This window comes from Taudactylus pleione, unplaced genomic scaffold (assembly GCF_031769625.1).
Source record: "Taudactylus pleione unplaced genomic scaffold, aTauple2 ptg000671l, whole genome shotgun sequence".
NCBI classification, from domain to species: Eukaryota; Metazoa; Chordata; class Amphibia; order Anura; family Myobatrachidae; genus Taudactylus; species Taudactylus pleione.
In genome coordinates, this window is record NW_028285073.1 from 5841103 (window position 1) to 5859367 (window position 18265).

Here is an 18265-nt window from a genome sequence, read left to right on the forward strand (position 1 = left end):
TCTTTCGTTAACTAGCTTATTCTGTGACTGCCATCTTTGTACATGTATTTGGGCTGCTTGCAGCGGAATAAAACAGACGTAATTGGAATTTCTGCCTTAGAAAAAACCCACAAGCTGCTTTAGCTCTTACTCAGAAAAAAAAGAATACATGTTTCCACGTGCAAGGCTCGTGGCTTAGGCTCACGTATCCTCCACCAGGCCTAAAGCCTACTTTGTATGGCTGTTTTTTTTTTCCTCGCTTCCATTAAGTGATGTTACTATTGTATAACCCTCTGTCACTGTCCATGTGCTGTGTAACCCCCTGTCAGGGTGAATGTGTAGTGGGGTGTCTATGCAGGTAGTACAATTGTCCCCCCTCACTTTCCTCAGGCTGGGCTAGCTCCTAAGGCCGGGTGTGGCCAATATATGAGCTAGGGGTCCCTGCACATGCAGGCTTTATAGTAACGATAGTACCTGATTGAATAAGTTGGATGTCAGACAGTCTCTTATTCAAACCAAATAAACTTTATTGTTTACACTCCTACTCCCTCCAGCACCAGACTTAGTAAGTCACATGGCACATGACAGTCTCTTCACAGATTAAAGTGAACACTTCTCCGGCAGGTCTCACATTCTAGCTTTAGCTGCCCTGACACCCTTCACAAGTGGTATTACTCATTACAGTGGGTTTTCTCACACAGCCTCTCTTTGCCCGTCAGTAGACAATATACAGGTGTCTTTTTTTCCCCCAGTTCATCTCTACATATCCCATCTTCTTTAGGGCAATATGCAAATGGACAACCACGCGTATACCTGTCTTTGTCCCTATCTTCTTCATCTGGAACTATTGCACTATAGAGACTTTACACAATGTACTCTATTCTTCAGACACAGGGCTGGATGAACTGCGCATCGCATTATGGATGCCGTACAGGGGCGTATCTATAATGGGTGCAGGGTGTGCTGTGAACACGGGCCCCTGGGTCCAGGGGGGGTCCGCACCGCACACCCTTCATCCATAATATTACTTACTTCTCCAGAGTCCCACATCGGCGCGGGGGTCCGGCGCTGTAAAACGACTGGAAAATGGCCACAGCAGACATTTTCCCGTCGTTTGCGCATATGAAGTACAGGGAAAATGGCCGCCGTGGCCATTTTCCCGGTGACCTGTGCATACATTATAGACTCTGGGCACACTCTAGTGCCCAGAGTCTATAATTCCGGCGCTGGCCGCACACAGCTCAGTGTGCTGCCGGCAGCCAGGCGGAGAGAAGGGGGCCTGTGTCGGAGACTGCACACCGGCCCCCTCCTCTCTAGAAATGCCCCTGATGCCGTACATCCCGCCTCTTATCGGGTACACACCAGCGTTAATAATGCCTGTATGTACCTAGTATTGTGATTAAAATTGCACAGGATAGTTCTTCCAAAAAGAGTTGTCCTTTGTGAATACAGGACTAAGTTCATGACCAGGGAGTCTTATCTGTGCATGAATGGCCGCCACGCACGCCGCGGGGAACACTCGGATTGGATCTCTCTCAGTGAACATTGAGAAGAGAAGTATCGCATTCTGGAGCTTGGTACATATGAGGAATGTGGCCAGAACTCCAAAAACACACAAGCACACTCTCTATAAAACACTGGCCTTTCTCTAGCATAACTGAATGCTGTGTACACAGGTGCTCCTCTGTAAGAAATGCTGAGGGCTCTCACCCCTTTCATGGGCACTGCAGGGTGAGACATCACTGGCCTGTCCACAATGCTGCCTGCATCTGGCTGCCATCCACCTGCCACAGTACAGATTCCTTATGGGTGTTGGACAAGCATCGTGCTGGTTGCCATGGCACCACCCTTTTCCCTCACTAGGGGAGCACTTTCCATGCCAATGTGCCTGGTTTTGCCTTTAATAAAATCGCCCACTTAAATCCTGCTGGCAAAATGACTGAAAACATGTCTTTACGTAACAGTCAGACTGTTATGTGCATCCGTTACTCAGTCTAAAATGTAACTTGTACATCCGTTACAATATTAAGCACCCTGTGAGATTTCCCACAGCCTTGTTAATATGTATGGGCACAGAACTTGAATTCACATAATTGGGTACATTGGTCCTGATTCACAAAACCGTACGCAAGTCCGACTACGTACGCAATCGGCCGTTTGTTGTGTTATGCGCATGCATATGCAACGCAGTGTGCTTGTGCGAACTAGCCATTGTGTTCGGGAATGACTACACAGACCCATCGCAGAGTGATTGACAGGAAGTGCCGTTTGTGGGTGGTGATAGGGGGGTGGTCGGGTGAACACAGGCGTCCCAGTGTGTTTCAGCGCCGTTGCAGGGGTGTGCATAAATTATCCACTGCAATGCCCTACGCAGTCTGAGGTCTCATAGCGTGCGTGGTTGTTAGCAATTCCTGAGTAAGGTCAGGGCTTGTGCAAGTGTGTGTGAGGCTGCGATGCTACTCCATTATACCGATGGTTTCACAGTCTTGCTAAACGTTACGGATGTGTGGTAAGCAAAGTGGACGTCCTTGTGTAGTGCTGCGAGGGAATAGCGATCGCAATGAATTAGCATACTATTGCAGTTGAACTGCGTGCGTAAATCGCTATTGCATACGCAGTTGCGTACGGTAGTAAATCAGGCCCATTGTCCCATATTTTCATGTTCTGTCACATTATTCTGATGTCTATATGCAGACCTAGGCAACTGCAATAATATGGCTATGTCCTTCTGTATTTAGCTCTGCCAAGAAGAGTCAGCAGGAAGGGGTCAATTATATTGCATCTGAAATGTCATTTGGCGGCTATGTATGAGTTTGTTGTGTAGTGCGCCATTAAATTTCATTTCAGTTTTGCTTAATTTAGGACATTCTGGTTCTGATTTTATTTATCGCAATCATTTTTCGCAGTCTTTGCCATTTGTTAGAAATAAATGTATACCATTTTGGCAAGTAGCTAAAAGTAAACACACTATGCTGGAATGCCTTGCACAATGGGAACCAAGAAAGGAGAATAATATAGTTATCTGACTATACAGTTGTGATAATAGTATTCTGCTTTTATATTTTTCAATTGCAGTAAAAACGACAGTTCGCCAATTTTATTTAAACAAATTAATTCAACTACAGTTATTCACTTTTGGTAACATGTATCCAAACCCAGTGGAAACATCTGACAGTGGTATAGAGCCTTCACCTAAGGACTATCCCATCAAAATTTAGGCTGGGTGGTAAACCTAAAACACAAATAGATCCAGTGAGCACTGTAACATAAGAACACAGATGTTTTTTCACAGATGTAGGACCTTTAATAAAGCAGTTGATTTTCCCGCAGTTGATGTAATCTGTGGATGTATGTACAAATATAATATAGAGGAAAAGGAGGAGGAAATGGCAGTTGGGGAGGAGGATAGATATTATTATACAGGCAGGTCAGTGGGCAGTGATGGCTTCACCCTTCCCGTGTGCACTGTATATACATGGGGGAAACCTTACAAGATAGGGTCATAAATGTCTAGTTTAGTGTTCATTCGATCACCATGCTCCTGTCACAACCCGTGCAGTTCTTTCATGCCTGGGGTGTCTCTCTCTGCTCTGGTGCTTCTAGCACACTCTGGTCTGTATCTCAGCAGTTTGTTGCTTCAGGTGAGTGTGCTAGAAGCTCCAGAGCAGAGAGTGACACCCCAGGTAGGAAAGAGGAACTGCACGGGTTGTGACAGGTGAAGGGTGCTAGATTGAACATTATAGTCAAGTACACCCCTTTCGGTCACTTAGCTATTAATATAATGTAAGTACATTCTTAAAAAAATACTGTAGTGGATATGGAATTCTGATGGTATAGGACTATTGTTGATGGAACATTTGGCCTACAATTTAGATACCCATGATCTAAGTCAATTTACAATATATTGCATGTGATAATCTGATGAACTCAACAGCAGGTTGTGTGAGCCCATTTGGGGTCCAGGCAGTCATACCTAGGGTTAGGTATAATAATAACTGGTAGCCACTAACTTTAGTTCAGGATGACAAATGTTGTTGTATCTACAGTATAGCAGTATTCTGGGGTAGATGTATCAAGCCTTGGAGATAGATAAAGTGGAGACGTTCTGATCAGCTTCTAACTGTTATTTATCTAGCATAGTCTTTGGAATGGCAGTTAGAAGCTGATTGGCAACTCCTCCACTTTATCTCTCTATATTGCTTGATACATCTCCCCTTGAAAGTTGAAATGTAGCAATTCTTGTATGTGTTATGGATTAGTCTCACATATGTTTTCTCTCTTTCATCAGGTGCTCATTCCCAGATAGTACTTGTAAATGATACCGTTTCAGGGTACGTCGGCACAGATGTTATACTTCATTGCAACTTCATCAATCCTCTACCCAATGTCAAGATCACTCAGGTCACATGGCAAAAGTCAACAAATGGAACTAAGCAAAATGTGGCTATTTTCAACCCTGCTATGGGGACATCTATTCTCCCTCCATACAAAGAACGTGTGGTATTCCAGAACCCCTCCATCCGTGATGGTACCATCCAGATGAACCGTCTGCAGCTAGATGACGAGGGAGCATACATCTGTGAATTCGCTACCTTCCCTACAGGGAACCGTGAGAGCCAACTGAACCTCACTGTACTTGGTAAGATTGAAGTTTATACATTCTGGCAGACAATAACTAAATCTAGTAATATGCAAAATAATAACCAGTGGATGTATCCCTAGTTGAGCACATTTCCCAATGCAGAACTGGCAGCTCACATTACTGTAACAGCCTACTACTGTAGCTCATACTCGCTGACCTTTATATCTGCCACATGAAGTCAAAATAGTGCTTAGCCTCACAGCACTATGGTCATACGTTATGTTCCAACCATGGCCCTATCTGTTTGGAGTTTGTATGTTCTCCCCATGTTTGTGTATGTTTTCACTGCAAGCTCCACTGAGGCAGTGACCGATGTAAATGATTACATTTCCAATGTAAAGTACTGTAAAATATGTAGTACTAGGGTTCATTCTAGCACCCTGAACCTTCTACAATCCGTGCAGTTCCTCTTTCCTGCCCGGGGTGTCGCTCTCTCTGCTCTGGTGCTTCTAGCACACTCTGGTCTGTATCTCAGCAGTTTGTTGCATCTGCTGAGTGTGCTAGACGCACCTGAGCAGAGAGCGACACACCAGGCAGGAAAGAGGAACAGCACGGGTTGTGACAGGTGCAGGGTGCTAGTATGAACACTATGTAGGCGTTCCATAGAGAACTGCTCATAAAATAAGAATAAGAAAAAGTCAGGGTAAAGCTTAGCTGGTCTGGTCTATTGGAAGCAGGGGCGTATCTATAATGCGTGCAGTGTGCGCGGGGCACACGGGCCCCCGGGTCCAGGGGGGCCCCGCACCGCACACCCTGCACCTGTTATCATTTTAAACTTACCTGTCCGAGGTCCCGCATCAGGTGTCTGTGCTGCTCAGAACACTGGAAAATGGCTGCCGCGGACATTTTTCCAGTGTTCTGCGCATGCGCAGTAAACTCCGGGCACACTCTAGTGTCCAGAGTCTACTGCGCATGCACAGAAGACCTGAAAATGGCCACCGTGGCCATTTTTCATGGCTTTATGCGCATGCCCAGTAGAGTGTGCCCGGAGTCTACTAAGGCTCCAGTGGCTGGCCCGCCGCGTCAGTCGTCTGCCGGCCAACGGGGAGAGAGGAGGGGCCTCGCACGGGGAGTGCATACGGGCCCCCTCCTCTCTTAAGACACCCCAGATTGGAAGCACAATTTATACAGAAAAAGGAAATTATTTAATCTCACAATTCTGTACCAATTTACACACTTTTACATGACTTACAGCTCCCTTAATTCAAATCGTATCGGCTATCTGTCATATTATAAATGTTCAAAAATCGTAATTTATATAAAATAGTAGTTAAAATTATTTTTTCTTACTGTTTCTACTGAAAGTTAATATTTCAGGACATAATTGAACACAAATATAACCTCAATGTATTTAGTCCCTATATATATATATATATATATATATTTATTTTTTAAATATATACTGTACATAAATGTTTATAAAGGTTTATTTTGTACTTGGCCTGGTGTCTGCAGGATCCTAATCATCTACAATAGGGATACTGGGTCTCATTCAGACCCGCTCGCGAGCGCTGTACGCGCCTCCGTCGTGCGCATGCTCGAGACCCGAATAACGACGTGACAGCACGCCCCCTTTGGTGGGTGTGCCGGGGTGTGGCTGCCCAGACGGAGGCGTTCCCATGGGAACGCCTACCGTCTGGGTCCGGCCCCTTTGACATCACTAGTGATGTCAGTGGGAGTGTTTTTAGCTCTGATAGAGCCAAAAGCACTCCGGGCTTGCGGCAGACGAGACCCTACTGCAGGGTCTCGTCGCAAGCCCGATGGTCGCGATAGTCTTGACCATCGCGACCATCTTTTTGGCCGCTCGCATAAGCTGTGGGTGGTCACCCACAGCTATGCGAGCGGCCAGGAGGCCGCTCCAATTTTAGGTAGGCCGGCCCTGATTCAGAGCGAGCGCTCTGGTCAGAGCGTCCGGCTCTGAATCAGGCCCACTGTACGCAGAAGAAATTATTTTCAAGAGTTTGGACAATCTCTGTAGTATATGAAACTACAATACATCATGTTTTAACACAATGTATTTTTTTATCTTGTATCTATGCAATAATAATAATTAGCTTTTTATTTTATAGCGAAACCTACCAATCACATGGAAGAGACTTCAAAACAACTTGTTGCAGTTCCAATGTCAAAAGACAAGGTGGTTGTTGCTTCATGCATATCCGCGAATGGGAAACCCCCAAGCAGCATAACCTGGGAGACCAAGTTAAAAGGGGAGGCAGAGTTTCAAGAGATTAAGAATGAAAACGGCACCGTGACCGTGATTAGTCGCTATAGACTTGTACCAACTCGAGAAGCTCACAAACAGTCGCTTACCTGTGTCATAAACTACCAGACAGAGAGAGTAACAAAAAACACCACACTCAGTGTGCAATGTAAGTATATGCTGGTAGTAGCTATATGCCAACAGAAAAGAGCTTGAGAAGGACATGGTTGGTCTGGGTGTCTTGCCTTGTATTCTTCTTTTAAAAGATGTGCGTGTATTAGGGCTGTAATAGGTGTACTAGAGGGTGCTAGGGTGTTCCAAGCGGAATGCCTAATATATTTAATAATAGACCTCATTCTTCTCAAAAATAGTCAAACAAGATTTTATTTTGTTGTCTAAGGTTCATTAATACCTTCAAATGGGCAGAGACTGTGGACCTCATTCAGAGCCGCTCGCAAAATTCGAGCGCTCGCTCTGAATGAGGGCGGCCGCTTCTCTGTAATGAGCCGGCCTCCTGGCTGCTCGCTTAGCTGTGGGTGACCACCCATAGCTTTAGCGAGCGGCCAGGTTGATGATCGCGATGGTCAAGACCATCGGGGCTTGCGACGAGACCCTTGTGGTAGGGTCTTGTCTGCCGCAAGCCCCAGTGAGCTTTCGGCTGTAATAGAGCCGGAAGCTCACCACTTTAGGGGCCGCCCCCAAACGGCAGGCGTTTGGGAACGCCTCAGTTTGGCCAGCCGCCCCCCCACCCCGCCTACAAAACGGTGCGAGCTGTCGATCACCATCGACAGCCGCCCCTTTTGTAGTGAGCCCCGGAGAGAATTTCTCTCTCGCTCCGGGGCTTGCGCACGGGGCTTGAGAGCGGGTCTGAATGAGATCCAGTATGTATTGGGAATTGACCCTGATTTACAAAATAGTTCATAGTGTTGGACTGGTTTTTGATGGCCATACACCATCAGTGGTTTTGCAACCATTGGTCTATGGCCAATGGTGAGAATTGACATCAATGGCGGTGCCTCGATGTTGTAGACCATCAGCCGTTATGGCCCGAATTCTGAGGTATGTGCATGCGCAGCACTCGGCTAACGATGGCTAAACCATTGATGGTTTTTCTGACGATTGTTTAAAACCATTGATGGCAGAGCCATCGATGGCCATCACTAGTACTGACTGCACAAAACACACAGGGCCTGATTCAGATGGTGCATGTAATTTGAACCCAATGCCGATGTTCACTTGAGCGATTATTTGCCACTGCTCATGAGAGAAAACTCCTGAAAACCCCTACAGCGCATGCGTCACACAGATGGTACGCTCAATGATTCTATTACGATCGAGGGAGACAGTATCGGAAATGGGGCGGCAAAGTGACGAGCTTTCCTGGGTGGGGACTGGGAGGTGGCCTAATGTTAAAATGAAATGTAATATGGCCGATTTACAAGACTTTAATTTAAAGCAAAATTTACATTGTACTAAATTTATGTGAAGTAAATGACTTGTGAATGATTAAGAAATAAAAGCACATTTATGTACTTCAGTTCTATAAAACGTATTTTGTTAGGGCATTTGTTAAGGGCAAATTACAAGTAGATCATTTGTATATGTTTGTTTTTATAATGGCACTATTGTGTTTAGTTTTAACTATATATATATTTTTTTCTCTTCCATCATTTCCATTTTTATTTCCTCCTTTCCACCTTCTTTCCCTTCCCTCTATTTCTTTCCTTTGTTGACCTCCTCCCAGATGAGCCCCAAGTCTCCATTGACGGTTTTGATGGGAACTGGTATGTGAAGCGTTCAGAAGTGAAACTGTTGTGTAGAGCCGATGCTAATCCTCCTCCATTCTCATACCTGTGGCGAATGTAAGCACAGCTTCCGTTAATATCTTATACTTATGTTTTACAAAAAGTCATGTCTTATAGATCATTTTTGTGTACGGTAAATTCCACATCTGTATAGAAATATCCTAATTGCATTTAGTTCTTTTATTTGTTAATAAAGTCATCTAGAAGCTGTTGGGAAACAATTAGGGAGGCATGAATGTACTATATAGGAAGTTGGCTGCGACCGTACCCATGGGTATAAGACTGTCCGTGGTATTTGTACCTGGTGACTAAAATTTCTACATGGTGACTAACAAACACATACACATGGGGGCCATGGCAATAGATTACTAGTGAAAGGAAAAAGGCAGGACCCATGTGGCATGACCTTTAATACAGGTGCTCACTGCCTGGTGCCACATATCAGGAGCCAGATTAACAATGGGGCAGATGGAGCTACAGCTCCAGGCCTCCACATAAAAATAGGCCCATCCTCAGCATGATGATGACCAGCTGCCTAGCTGGCCACACAGTCAGCCATACATATTAAGTATTAAAATTGTTTTTCTATATTTCTCACCAAATTTTACATTTTTCTATTTTTATGTACGTGCAGTCAGGTTAGGCAGGGGAGGCAGAGCCTCCCCTGTCATGCTCCAGAGTTTTGAGATAAAAACTGTGTTTTTTTATATGTGTGCCTCCCCAGCCATTGACCTCACCGCACGTCACCGGTATTTAGTTAGACAGTGGAGATGATAGTGTATGGGGTGTACAAACGCACTTGGCTCTGGTCACACCCACACAGCACTGGCTACAGCTCCTCCCCTTCTCAGTATAGGCCCTTAAACATTTTCAGCCCCAGGCACATGTGGCCCTTAATCCGGCCCTGCACTTATCACATATGCCGATATTGTTCATCCATTTAGCATGGGATAGCATGTGACCTTGATAAATCTACGAGCGATCAACAAAATTAATTATGGTGCTCTGAAAACATGAACCGTGAACAATGCTCGCCAATTCATATATTTAGACCCCGAAAATGATCTTGTACTAATTATTGGCCTAAAGATGGTCACACACATTTAATATTTTTTTGGTTTCAGAACGGATAATATAATTTCTTTGTGTAAGCCCATCAATATACTGTACAATTGCACACTCATTACTGCCTGATCTGTTTAAATCTGATTGCTTCACATACGTTATAATTTAGAATGAGTGGAAAAAGATTTGCTCTGCATTCACGGATTAGGACAGTGCATTCTATTTCAATAAGATTGTAATACACACTTTCATCAGTTGCAATACGATCAGATTTTATCATTCACCACCTAGCCCCGGATCGTCGTCCAATTGGTGTGATTGTACTGGATCTGTTGTAAGCTGTACACGCACTAAAGCCAGCACGGAACGATATTGTGATCGATATACCGTTCAATATCGTTCCATGTATGCAAGACATCGTTAACGATGCGCGCTCCCGCGAATCGTTAACAATATCTTTCATCGGCCGTACTTACAGGACAATCTGACAATATCGTCAGATCCTGCAAGTTCGGGATGCAGCCGAAGACGTCGCTGAACTATATCTTTAATGATATCGTTCTGTGTATGCTCAATGTCGGGAACAACAGTGAGCCCGGCAGGTGAGAGCATATCGTTCTGTGTGTACTTGGCTTAAGCCTTGGAGAGTGATAAAGTGCCAATCAGCTCCTAACTGTCATTTTCAAACACAGCCTGTAAGCTGACGTTTAGGAGCTGATTGGTTGGTACTTTATCACTCTCCACGGCTTAGTACATCTTCCCCAAGAAATGAGATGTAAGTATAAGGTCAATTCATACAACATCCCTTAGTCACATATAGACAAAGGCCAATTTATACCACACCCTTTAGTCATATATAAAGTTACTGGAGATAAATCTCTTTTCCTACCACTGGGAACTCTTTGGGAGGCTCCATCCTTCTCCTAGGCTGCAGGACCAAACCCCCTCCTCTTTCTAACGTGTCAATTGCTCAAGTGGCCCCGTTCAGACCCCTTATACACTGTACACCATACACTTGTCAACTAATATGATTGAATGATTGGCTAGTGATTTGGAAGAGCAGCGTAAGTGTTTTCATTTGTATGCTTAGAGCAGAAGTTCCCAAAGTCCGCCATTACAGTCCACGTTTTAGGGATATCCAGGCTTGAGTCCAGATGGTTAAATCAAATGAATTGAGGTACTAATTAAGTCACCTTTGCTCAAGCATGGATAGCCCTAAAACGTGGACTGTAATGACGGACTTTGGGAACCTCTGCCTTAAAGAGTTTTCACAGATCTTCAGCAACCCTGATTACACAAAACAAAGAGTTAACCGGCACTGTAAATAAAAATAGTGATATATTTATTATTGATTATTTCAAGGTATGGTGACTTGTACAGATACATTTTATAAAGTTGTTTGTTGGTGATTTGTGGCTCTTTTTATGTAGCCTTTAACTATGGGACTCTCTACCCAATCTAAACATTTTGCACCTAATTGATCATGCCATTAACATCTGATTTAATAGATATGATATAATCTAACACGTGTCAGTTATAAGTGTTTGATTTGAAAAAAAAAAAAAATCGGATTGAGTGATCGGCTTATAATGTGGGAGACCAGGAAACCTAGTTGTTCGGTAAGTCTACGTCGCCTCTAGCTAGCACCAGAAAGAGACAGCTGTGTGATTGCTAATTATATGACGGTGATTAAAATGTTTGTTTATGAGGGTGTCTAAGGTGACACCCCTTAGCCAATAAACTCTTGCTGCTGTACTTTCTTGAGAAAGACAGAACAAAAGACTCTTGCATAGAAGCGCATGATTCATTTTAAGCAATATAACTTTTGAAAAGAGATTTAAAAGGGCCATCAATAGAATTCATATACGTATGTGTATATGTCTATATTTCTTACTGGCATCTATTCTTCTATTTCCTTCCTGTCTGTAATCCAGTTGAATACATGGCAGTCTGCCTCTTTTAGTCGTCTTTACCCAACAATTTGCACTAAGCTGCACTAAACTCCTCAGTATATATAAATACAGTGGCGAATAAATTCAAGTTATCTGAGTGTATGGTAAATTTTACCTATGTATTAAGTTATTTTATATAATGTTACTTTGAGCTATGGGGCATTGCTGTACATGAAATGTTGATCATTTCCTTTAAACAAACTATGCTAAAATGCTTCAGAACATACCAGACAAAGTAAATGCAATGATTGTTTGCAGCTTTTCGTTAAAATGTATCATGCTTTTCTTTTCACGTATCTCACATTTAGGTGTATAACAGTGTTCTGTATCGCTTATATTTACGTGGAAATATTTCTGTTATGAGGGTCTGCTTTACATCTGTTATTGTGTAGCGAACATTTTTCACAAAAGTCACGTAACTGTTGTTGGAATAACTATACAATACCTAAACTGCGGAGCTGCAATCGCCATCCGTGTTTCTCTAGATCACAGGTTCTCAAACTCGGTCCTCAGAACCCCTTAAGCCGGCCACACACTAGACCATCTTTCATCCAACCAGCCAACTAGGTGATTGGTTGGAATGAAAATCTGGTAACATATGGGAGTAAATGATGATCAGCAATTTGCTCCTAAATGCCAGAAAACAGATGAAAATGGTCGTTAGACAAGTTTGTTAAATGTTTGATCAAAACAATTTGTTCAAACAACAGTTTTTGTCCATTTTCCGGCGTTTGGGAGCAAATTGCTGATTGTCATTTGTTTTCATCCCTTACCAGATTTTCATTCCAACCAATCAACTAGTTGGCTGGTTGGATGTAAGTTGGTCTAGTGTGTGGCCATCTTAACAGTGCAGGTCTCCTCACATAATTACTAGTGAATTAGTTAGCTGCACCTGTAGATATTTTAAAATGTGTCAGTGAGTAATGAATACACCTGTGCACCTGCTGGGTGACCTGCAAAAATTGAACTGTGTGGGGTCCTGAGGACCGAGTTTGAGAACCACTGATCTAGACATTCAGCACAATCTATCCAGTTGGCTTTGGGCCTGATTAAGGGTGAGATGTCTCAAACCTTGGAGAGAAAGTGGAGAGAGATAAAGTAACAACCAATCAGCTTCTGTCATTTTTCAAACATAACCTATAAAATGACAGCCAGGAGCTGATTTGTTGGTACTTTATCTCTCTTCAAGGTTTGATACATATTCCCCCCCGAGATGTAGGCAAACCCAATGATGTGAGATCTGCGCATGGGCAGATCTCGTTCTGTGAGATCGCACACAGTGCCCTCAAGCCGCAGCCCGTTTGGGGGTGGGGTAGAGGTGACGATGGCCAGAGTCCCGGCAAATGGGGTCGTGTCGGTCCCTTTTATCTGGGAGCTGCAACGACCATCCTCAGTGACCTGAGAGTTACCCAGATGACCAAATGAACGCGCAGTTGATTTGATGGCTGCTTCTCCGGATGCAACATCAGATCAGAGAAGCCAGCAGTGGGCGTCTTATTACTTACTTTTGTGTACAAAGACACAGCGGCTGTACTACAGCGTCCATCTGTGAATCGCGCCCTATATGAATGTAGCTGGATTAAAGACAGATCCGATCATTCTGCCGTCAGGACTTAACATGTGTGGTCAGATCCCACAGAGACACATTGGACACACACAGAGACACCAAATCAATACAACATAAATATACCCCAGTACATTAACTGGACATTTTATTTGTGTAACATTGATTGCAGAACATAGAATAGTATGCAATCTAAAATCATTAAAAACAAAAATCATTATAGTTTCTCACTAAACTCTACAAAATGTTTTTTCATTTGAGAGGTGACCTAACCGGCTGCTGCGTCATCCTTCTTACAGGGCAAATGGCTCCCTCCCAGACAGCGCGGAGGTCAATAATAACACCTTGTTTTTCCGGGGATCAGTCACCTACAGTCTCTCTGGAACATACGTGTGTGAGGCCAAGAACTCAATTGGAAGCCAAACTGGTCAAGTGGAGGTTAATGTCACAGGTAAGGAAACGATCAGAAGGGTCTTTATGCTGTGAAGCCCAGATATTAACATTTAATGGCATTGGGTAAAAATGTAACCACTAAAAATGTAATTAAGTACCACTTAAAATGTCTTATAAATTATAAATGATTATTCAGCTTCTTTATTTTGCTTTATTTGTAGGATTGCTTAAAAAAGGAAAATCAATATATCTAGAATAAGGGGGTGTTTTTAAAGGAACATTCCCATTTAAATGTTAAAGTTCACATGAGCTGCTGCTCCCCTAGTGGTGACCCAGGAATTGTTTGCTGATACAGTTTTCCCAAGGGCTCCTCTGCTTCTGGGAAAGGGGTCATGGCTTATTCATCTGGTTAACAGTGTACACCAGCCAAATACATCTGCCAGATGGGATTTCACCCCACGGACCAATAGGAAGTTGCAAGTGCTTTGCTTGCCGCTCCCCATTGGTCCATGCGGTCACACCTCTTCAAGCTTTACACATTTCAGCTACACATATGGTTGCTGCTATTTCCTATGTGAACGCTGCAGGAGGCTGGACCGCTCCTGCGTTACCATCCACTAGGGCATAGAGGGGGAATAAATATTTGTGGCGAGCGTAGCGAGCCACCGTGCCCGAAGCGTAGCGAGCCCGCGAGGGGACACTGTTGGTCCCCCGTTAGCATCGCCGCCCCTCCCCCTTTCAGGCCGGGTCACATGGGTGTGACCTCACAGGTCCATCAGCACTCTATAGTCTAGACCTAACCCTACACATATAGCTATTATGTAAATGATAACTAAAGATAATTAAGCCCAGGGAGCATTCACACACAAAAAGGTTCCTAATACATTTTATTGACCATTTCTCACACATATATTGTACAATAAACAGTTTGAGATGTTGCCCATTTGTCACGGCAATGAAAATGAATGTCCTGTCTGGTTCCACTGACCTGGGAACAGAGAAGAGGAATAGGGAATCTGATGCTTGTTCAATTTTGTATTTGCTTTTTTTTTGGGGTGCTCATTATATTTTTGGTTTTATTTATTTTTATTTTATTTAACATTAGCATTGAAGACGTTGTTTGCATGTCATGCTTTTATATCTCTGACAAAGGAACACGCTGCCTGTACTGTTTGATCAAGGGACAATTCCTGTTCCTGTTCATTGTAATTAGGGATACAATTGTTTTTTTTTTCTCATAAACTTCAGTCCTGCTGTTAACCAACCAAGTGTGAACCCAAATTTATGTCATTTTTCAGGACTACCCTAAACGCTAAAACTGTATTTGTAATGGTTACCCCTTTATAAGATGGCAGCGTCTGAGAATGATCAGGCTTTGTCTTCGAACAAATCTGAAAAAAATAAATGTTATTTGTTGTTCTATGTGTTTGAGTTGTGTGCACTATGGAAGATGTGTGTTGGACCATTCACTGCCAACATCCGCAGATCCCCTATATAGTTTTGTTACAGAATGTGCTGAAGAGATGTTCCTATAGGAGTAGCAAAGCTTGTTATCTGTTTAGCAATCAGTGCATGCTTTGTAGCCAATATACGCATCTTCGACCAGCTATGAGCAATTATTAGTCATACGCATCTCGGTCGCTTCTCACCAACGGCTGATTCTGTATTACTGGGTGGTAAATGACCAGCATCAGGGCATTCCAACGTAAGAGAAGCGTTACGTAGGAGTGTGGCCTGTGTTGTCGCCTATTCTGTAGTTATATGGATTGTGCAGCCATTTTCCGTCTCACCTTCTGCACCTAGCATGGCGTAGGTGTAAGTAACTAGTGAATATGGCGTATAGATGCGTTAGACTCAAAAAATACAGGCGCAGTAGGGGCCAAAAAGAAATGTGATCCGATTACATGCAACTCATATTATAGCTCTATGTTCTTTTTAGAACTTTACTGCATCAATTTCCATGAGTGCACCTACACTTTAGGACCTACGGTCTCATTCAACCGGGTCGATGTTAAGGCCCTGTGCACGCGCAGAGGCCGCACTGCGCGTGCGCAAGCCCCGGACCGAGAGAGAAATTCTCTCGCTCCGGAGCTCACTACAAAAGGGGCGGCTGTCGATGTTGATCGACAGCTCACCCCGTTTTGTAGGCGGGGCGGGGGGGTGGCTACACAAATGGAGTTTGTGGGTGGCCGCACTGACATCAGCAGTGATGTCAGTGGGGAGCTTCCTGCTCGATCAGAGCAGGAAGCTCCCTGGGGCTTGCGGTTGCCGAGACCCAACCTTAGGGTCTCGTCGCAAGCCCCGATGGTCGCGATGGTCTTGACCATCGCGACCATCACCCTGGTCGGTTGCTGAAGCTGTGTGTTGTAACCCTACAGCTTAGCTAGGGACCAGGAGGCCGCACTAAGAAAAACAAGCGGCCGCCCTCATTCAGAACGAGCGTTCGCTTCTTGCGAGCGCCTCTGATTGAGGGCCCTAATGTGCAGCCTGCATATCACAGATACCACACACCTATGAAGTCGTAGCACTGAACAATGGAACAGGTTTTCTTTATTCTCAGGGTGGAAGCATGAAATGGACGGTAGGCAGCACAAAGTAGATCCCTACCCTTTTCAGAGCCAGGAAATATTTTGCAAGACCGCACATGTCATAAACAAAGCTCTTTGTCATAGGAACTGCAAGGAAAAGCATCCTGTCAGTGGATGAGCCAGCCGCTTATAGGGAAAGTATTATTACTTCCTCCCCTTCCCTCCCCCATATACATTCTTGTCTGTGTACACAGATGCCATAAAAGTACAGCAGATCTATATTGCTGAATTGATTTACAAAAAAAATCTACAAATGATACATAAATTACCCCCATATATAAACTGTAATTCACCCAGAAGGTAACTTTTTAAACTAATTTTTCAATGTTGGTCCAGCACTACGTCTAATAAAACTTGAAATACTATTTGGAAGCTTTGAGCATGCTTACAAGTTTGTGCAGACTACTTCCTGAGCTGGAGTAAGCAGATACATGGCAGCTTGCAAGTACAGTCGGTGTGCTGGCCTGTTTGCAACACAATAACTTAGGCATTTCAAGTGTGGAATAGCCTTAAAGGGCCACTAAAACTACAGTAGCTGCTGATACAGCATGAGAATGGGTGATATTTGCAGATATATATGGAAATCCTCCCGCCTTTGAAGTACAATTTAACTTACCTGGTGTCCGGCATTCATCATTTTCAGTTTTGGATGGAAGGATTCTTTAAGGTGGCAACACAGATTAGGATCTAGATGTAAGGTTAGGTCCAGATTAGGACCTGAATCCAAACAACTGGATTTCTGCTCAGTTTGGCCACAAGTGTGGCTGTCTAAATTGGACAGCTTTGGCAGTAAAGACAAAATACAGATGTGTCCTCTACATCTTTGCTGCGCACGTGGAAAATCGTGCCATGCATGGCGCGAGGCCTGCGCCTGCGAGCGGCTACGCGCCCTGTGTTCGCGCCCGCGACTCCGTAGAATTGCATGGTGCGATCGCAAGGCGCACCATAGCGCACATAGAGTATGCTGCTGCGGGTAACGGCAAGGCACCATGCATGCACACTTTTGTAGCACGATCGCCAAGGACGTAAGAGGACACATCTGGAGCATGTGAAGTAGCATCGGTATAGTGTTCAGGCAATGGCCCTTATATAATAGCCTTCGTGTTACAGGAACTGGCGCAGTTCTTGCAATTTAGCCTGTAAAATTTAAAGTGCCAATAGTTTAGAAAACAAAACCTTGGTTGATATCCAATAGGATTTATGAGCAGTTTGGCTACACGCAGAAGCCTACTTGTACAGATACAATCATCTTGCAATTATCTGATATGCCTGGTATGTAATGGAAATGGGTTACATGTACTTTTCTACCATTAAAGAGTCAATTGAGGGCTAAAAAAAATTCCTTACAGTGCCATCAGCCATCCTGTCTTTCTTCACTACCTGATCGTGTCCTTTACATTTTGATAGCTTAGAATAGGGCAATGCACTGTACAACTACATGTGAGGAGATTTGAGTACATCGAGGATAGTGCAAGTAGTTGACGTTTAATTTGACATGTTATGGGCATAAGGTTCCTGTGCGTCTATGCATCATAGATTATCATGATCCAACACATGATATTTTGGTTATGTAGTATTGGGTTTATCAACTGTCAGCTAGCTTTATAAGAAATAGCCTTTCACTGTCTGATGTCATGGAAACACCTGTAACTGTTTTTTTTTTTCTTCACTACAATTTTCATAATATCTTTAGTTTTAACTTGCTTTGAATGAGCGCCTGCATACGCTGGTGTAGGCTGCTTTCACTTGCAACTGTTTTTGGGTGATATAATGTCTGCCTATTGATGGTCTATGGTCTAACCATTCTTTTCTGGGTACTGTAGATTATTTTTTTTTCTCTATAATTGGTAACGGAATCTGTCTCTCAGCTTTGAATTAGTTGTTCTCATTCAGTGATCTTCAGAACTCATATACCCCTTCCCTTCCCTCCCCGACAAACCTTAATTTTCCCTATATTCTCCCTTTCCCGTCCCCTCTACCCAAGCAGGGACGCAATGTTAGAAACGTGACAGTTTGTGATATAAAAATTCTGCCATGAAATTGCATCGATCTGAAATTATACCAGACAATACAC

General features: G+C 43.7%; 1 protein-coding gene across 5 annotated transcripts in view; it reads left to right on the forward strand.

Annotated features, from left to right (window-relative positions):
- NECTIN1 (nectin cell adhesion molecule 1) overlaps positions 1–18265 on the forward strand; it is a 239712-nt gene that overhangs the window by 69720 nt on the left and 151727 nt on the right. For all 5 annotated transcript variants that reach the window (XM_088455813.1, XM_088455814.1, XM_088455817.1 and 2 more), the window contains exons 2-5: positions 4268–4618; positions 6691–6993; positions 8569–8686; positions 13510–13661. In XM_088455813.1, coding sequence (XP_088311939.1) covers positions 4268–4618; positions 6691–6993; positions 8569–8686; positions 13510–13661 — 924 coding nt within the window. The remainder of the gene's footprint in view (positions 1–4267; positions 4619–6690; positions 6994–8568; positions 8687–13509; positions 13662–18265) is intronic.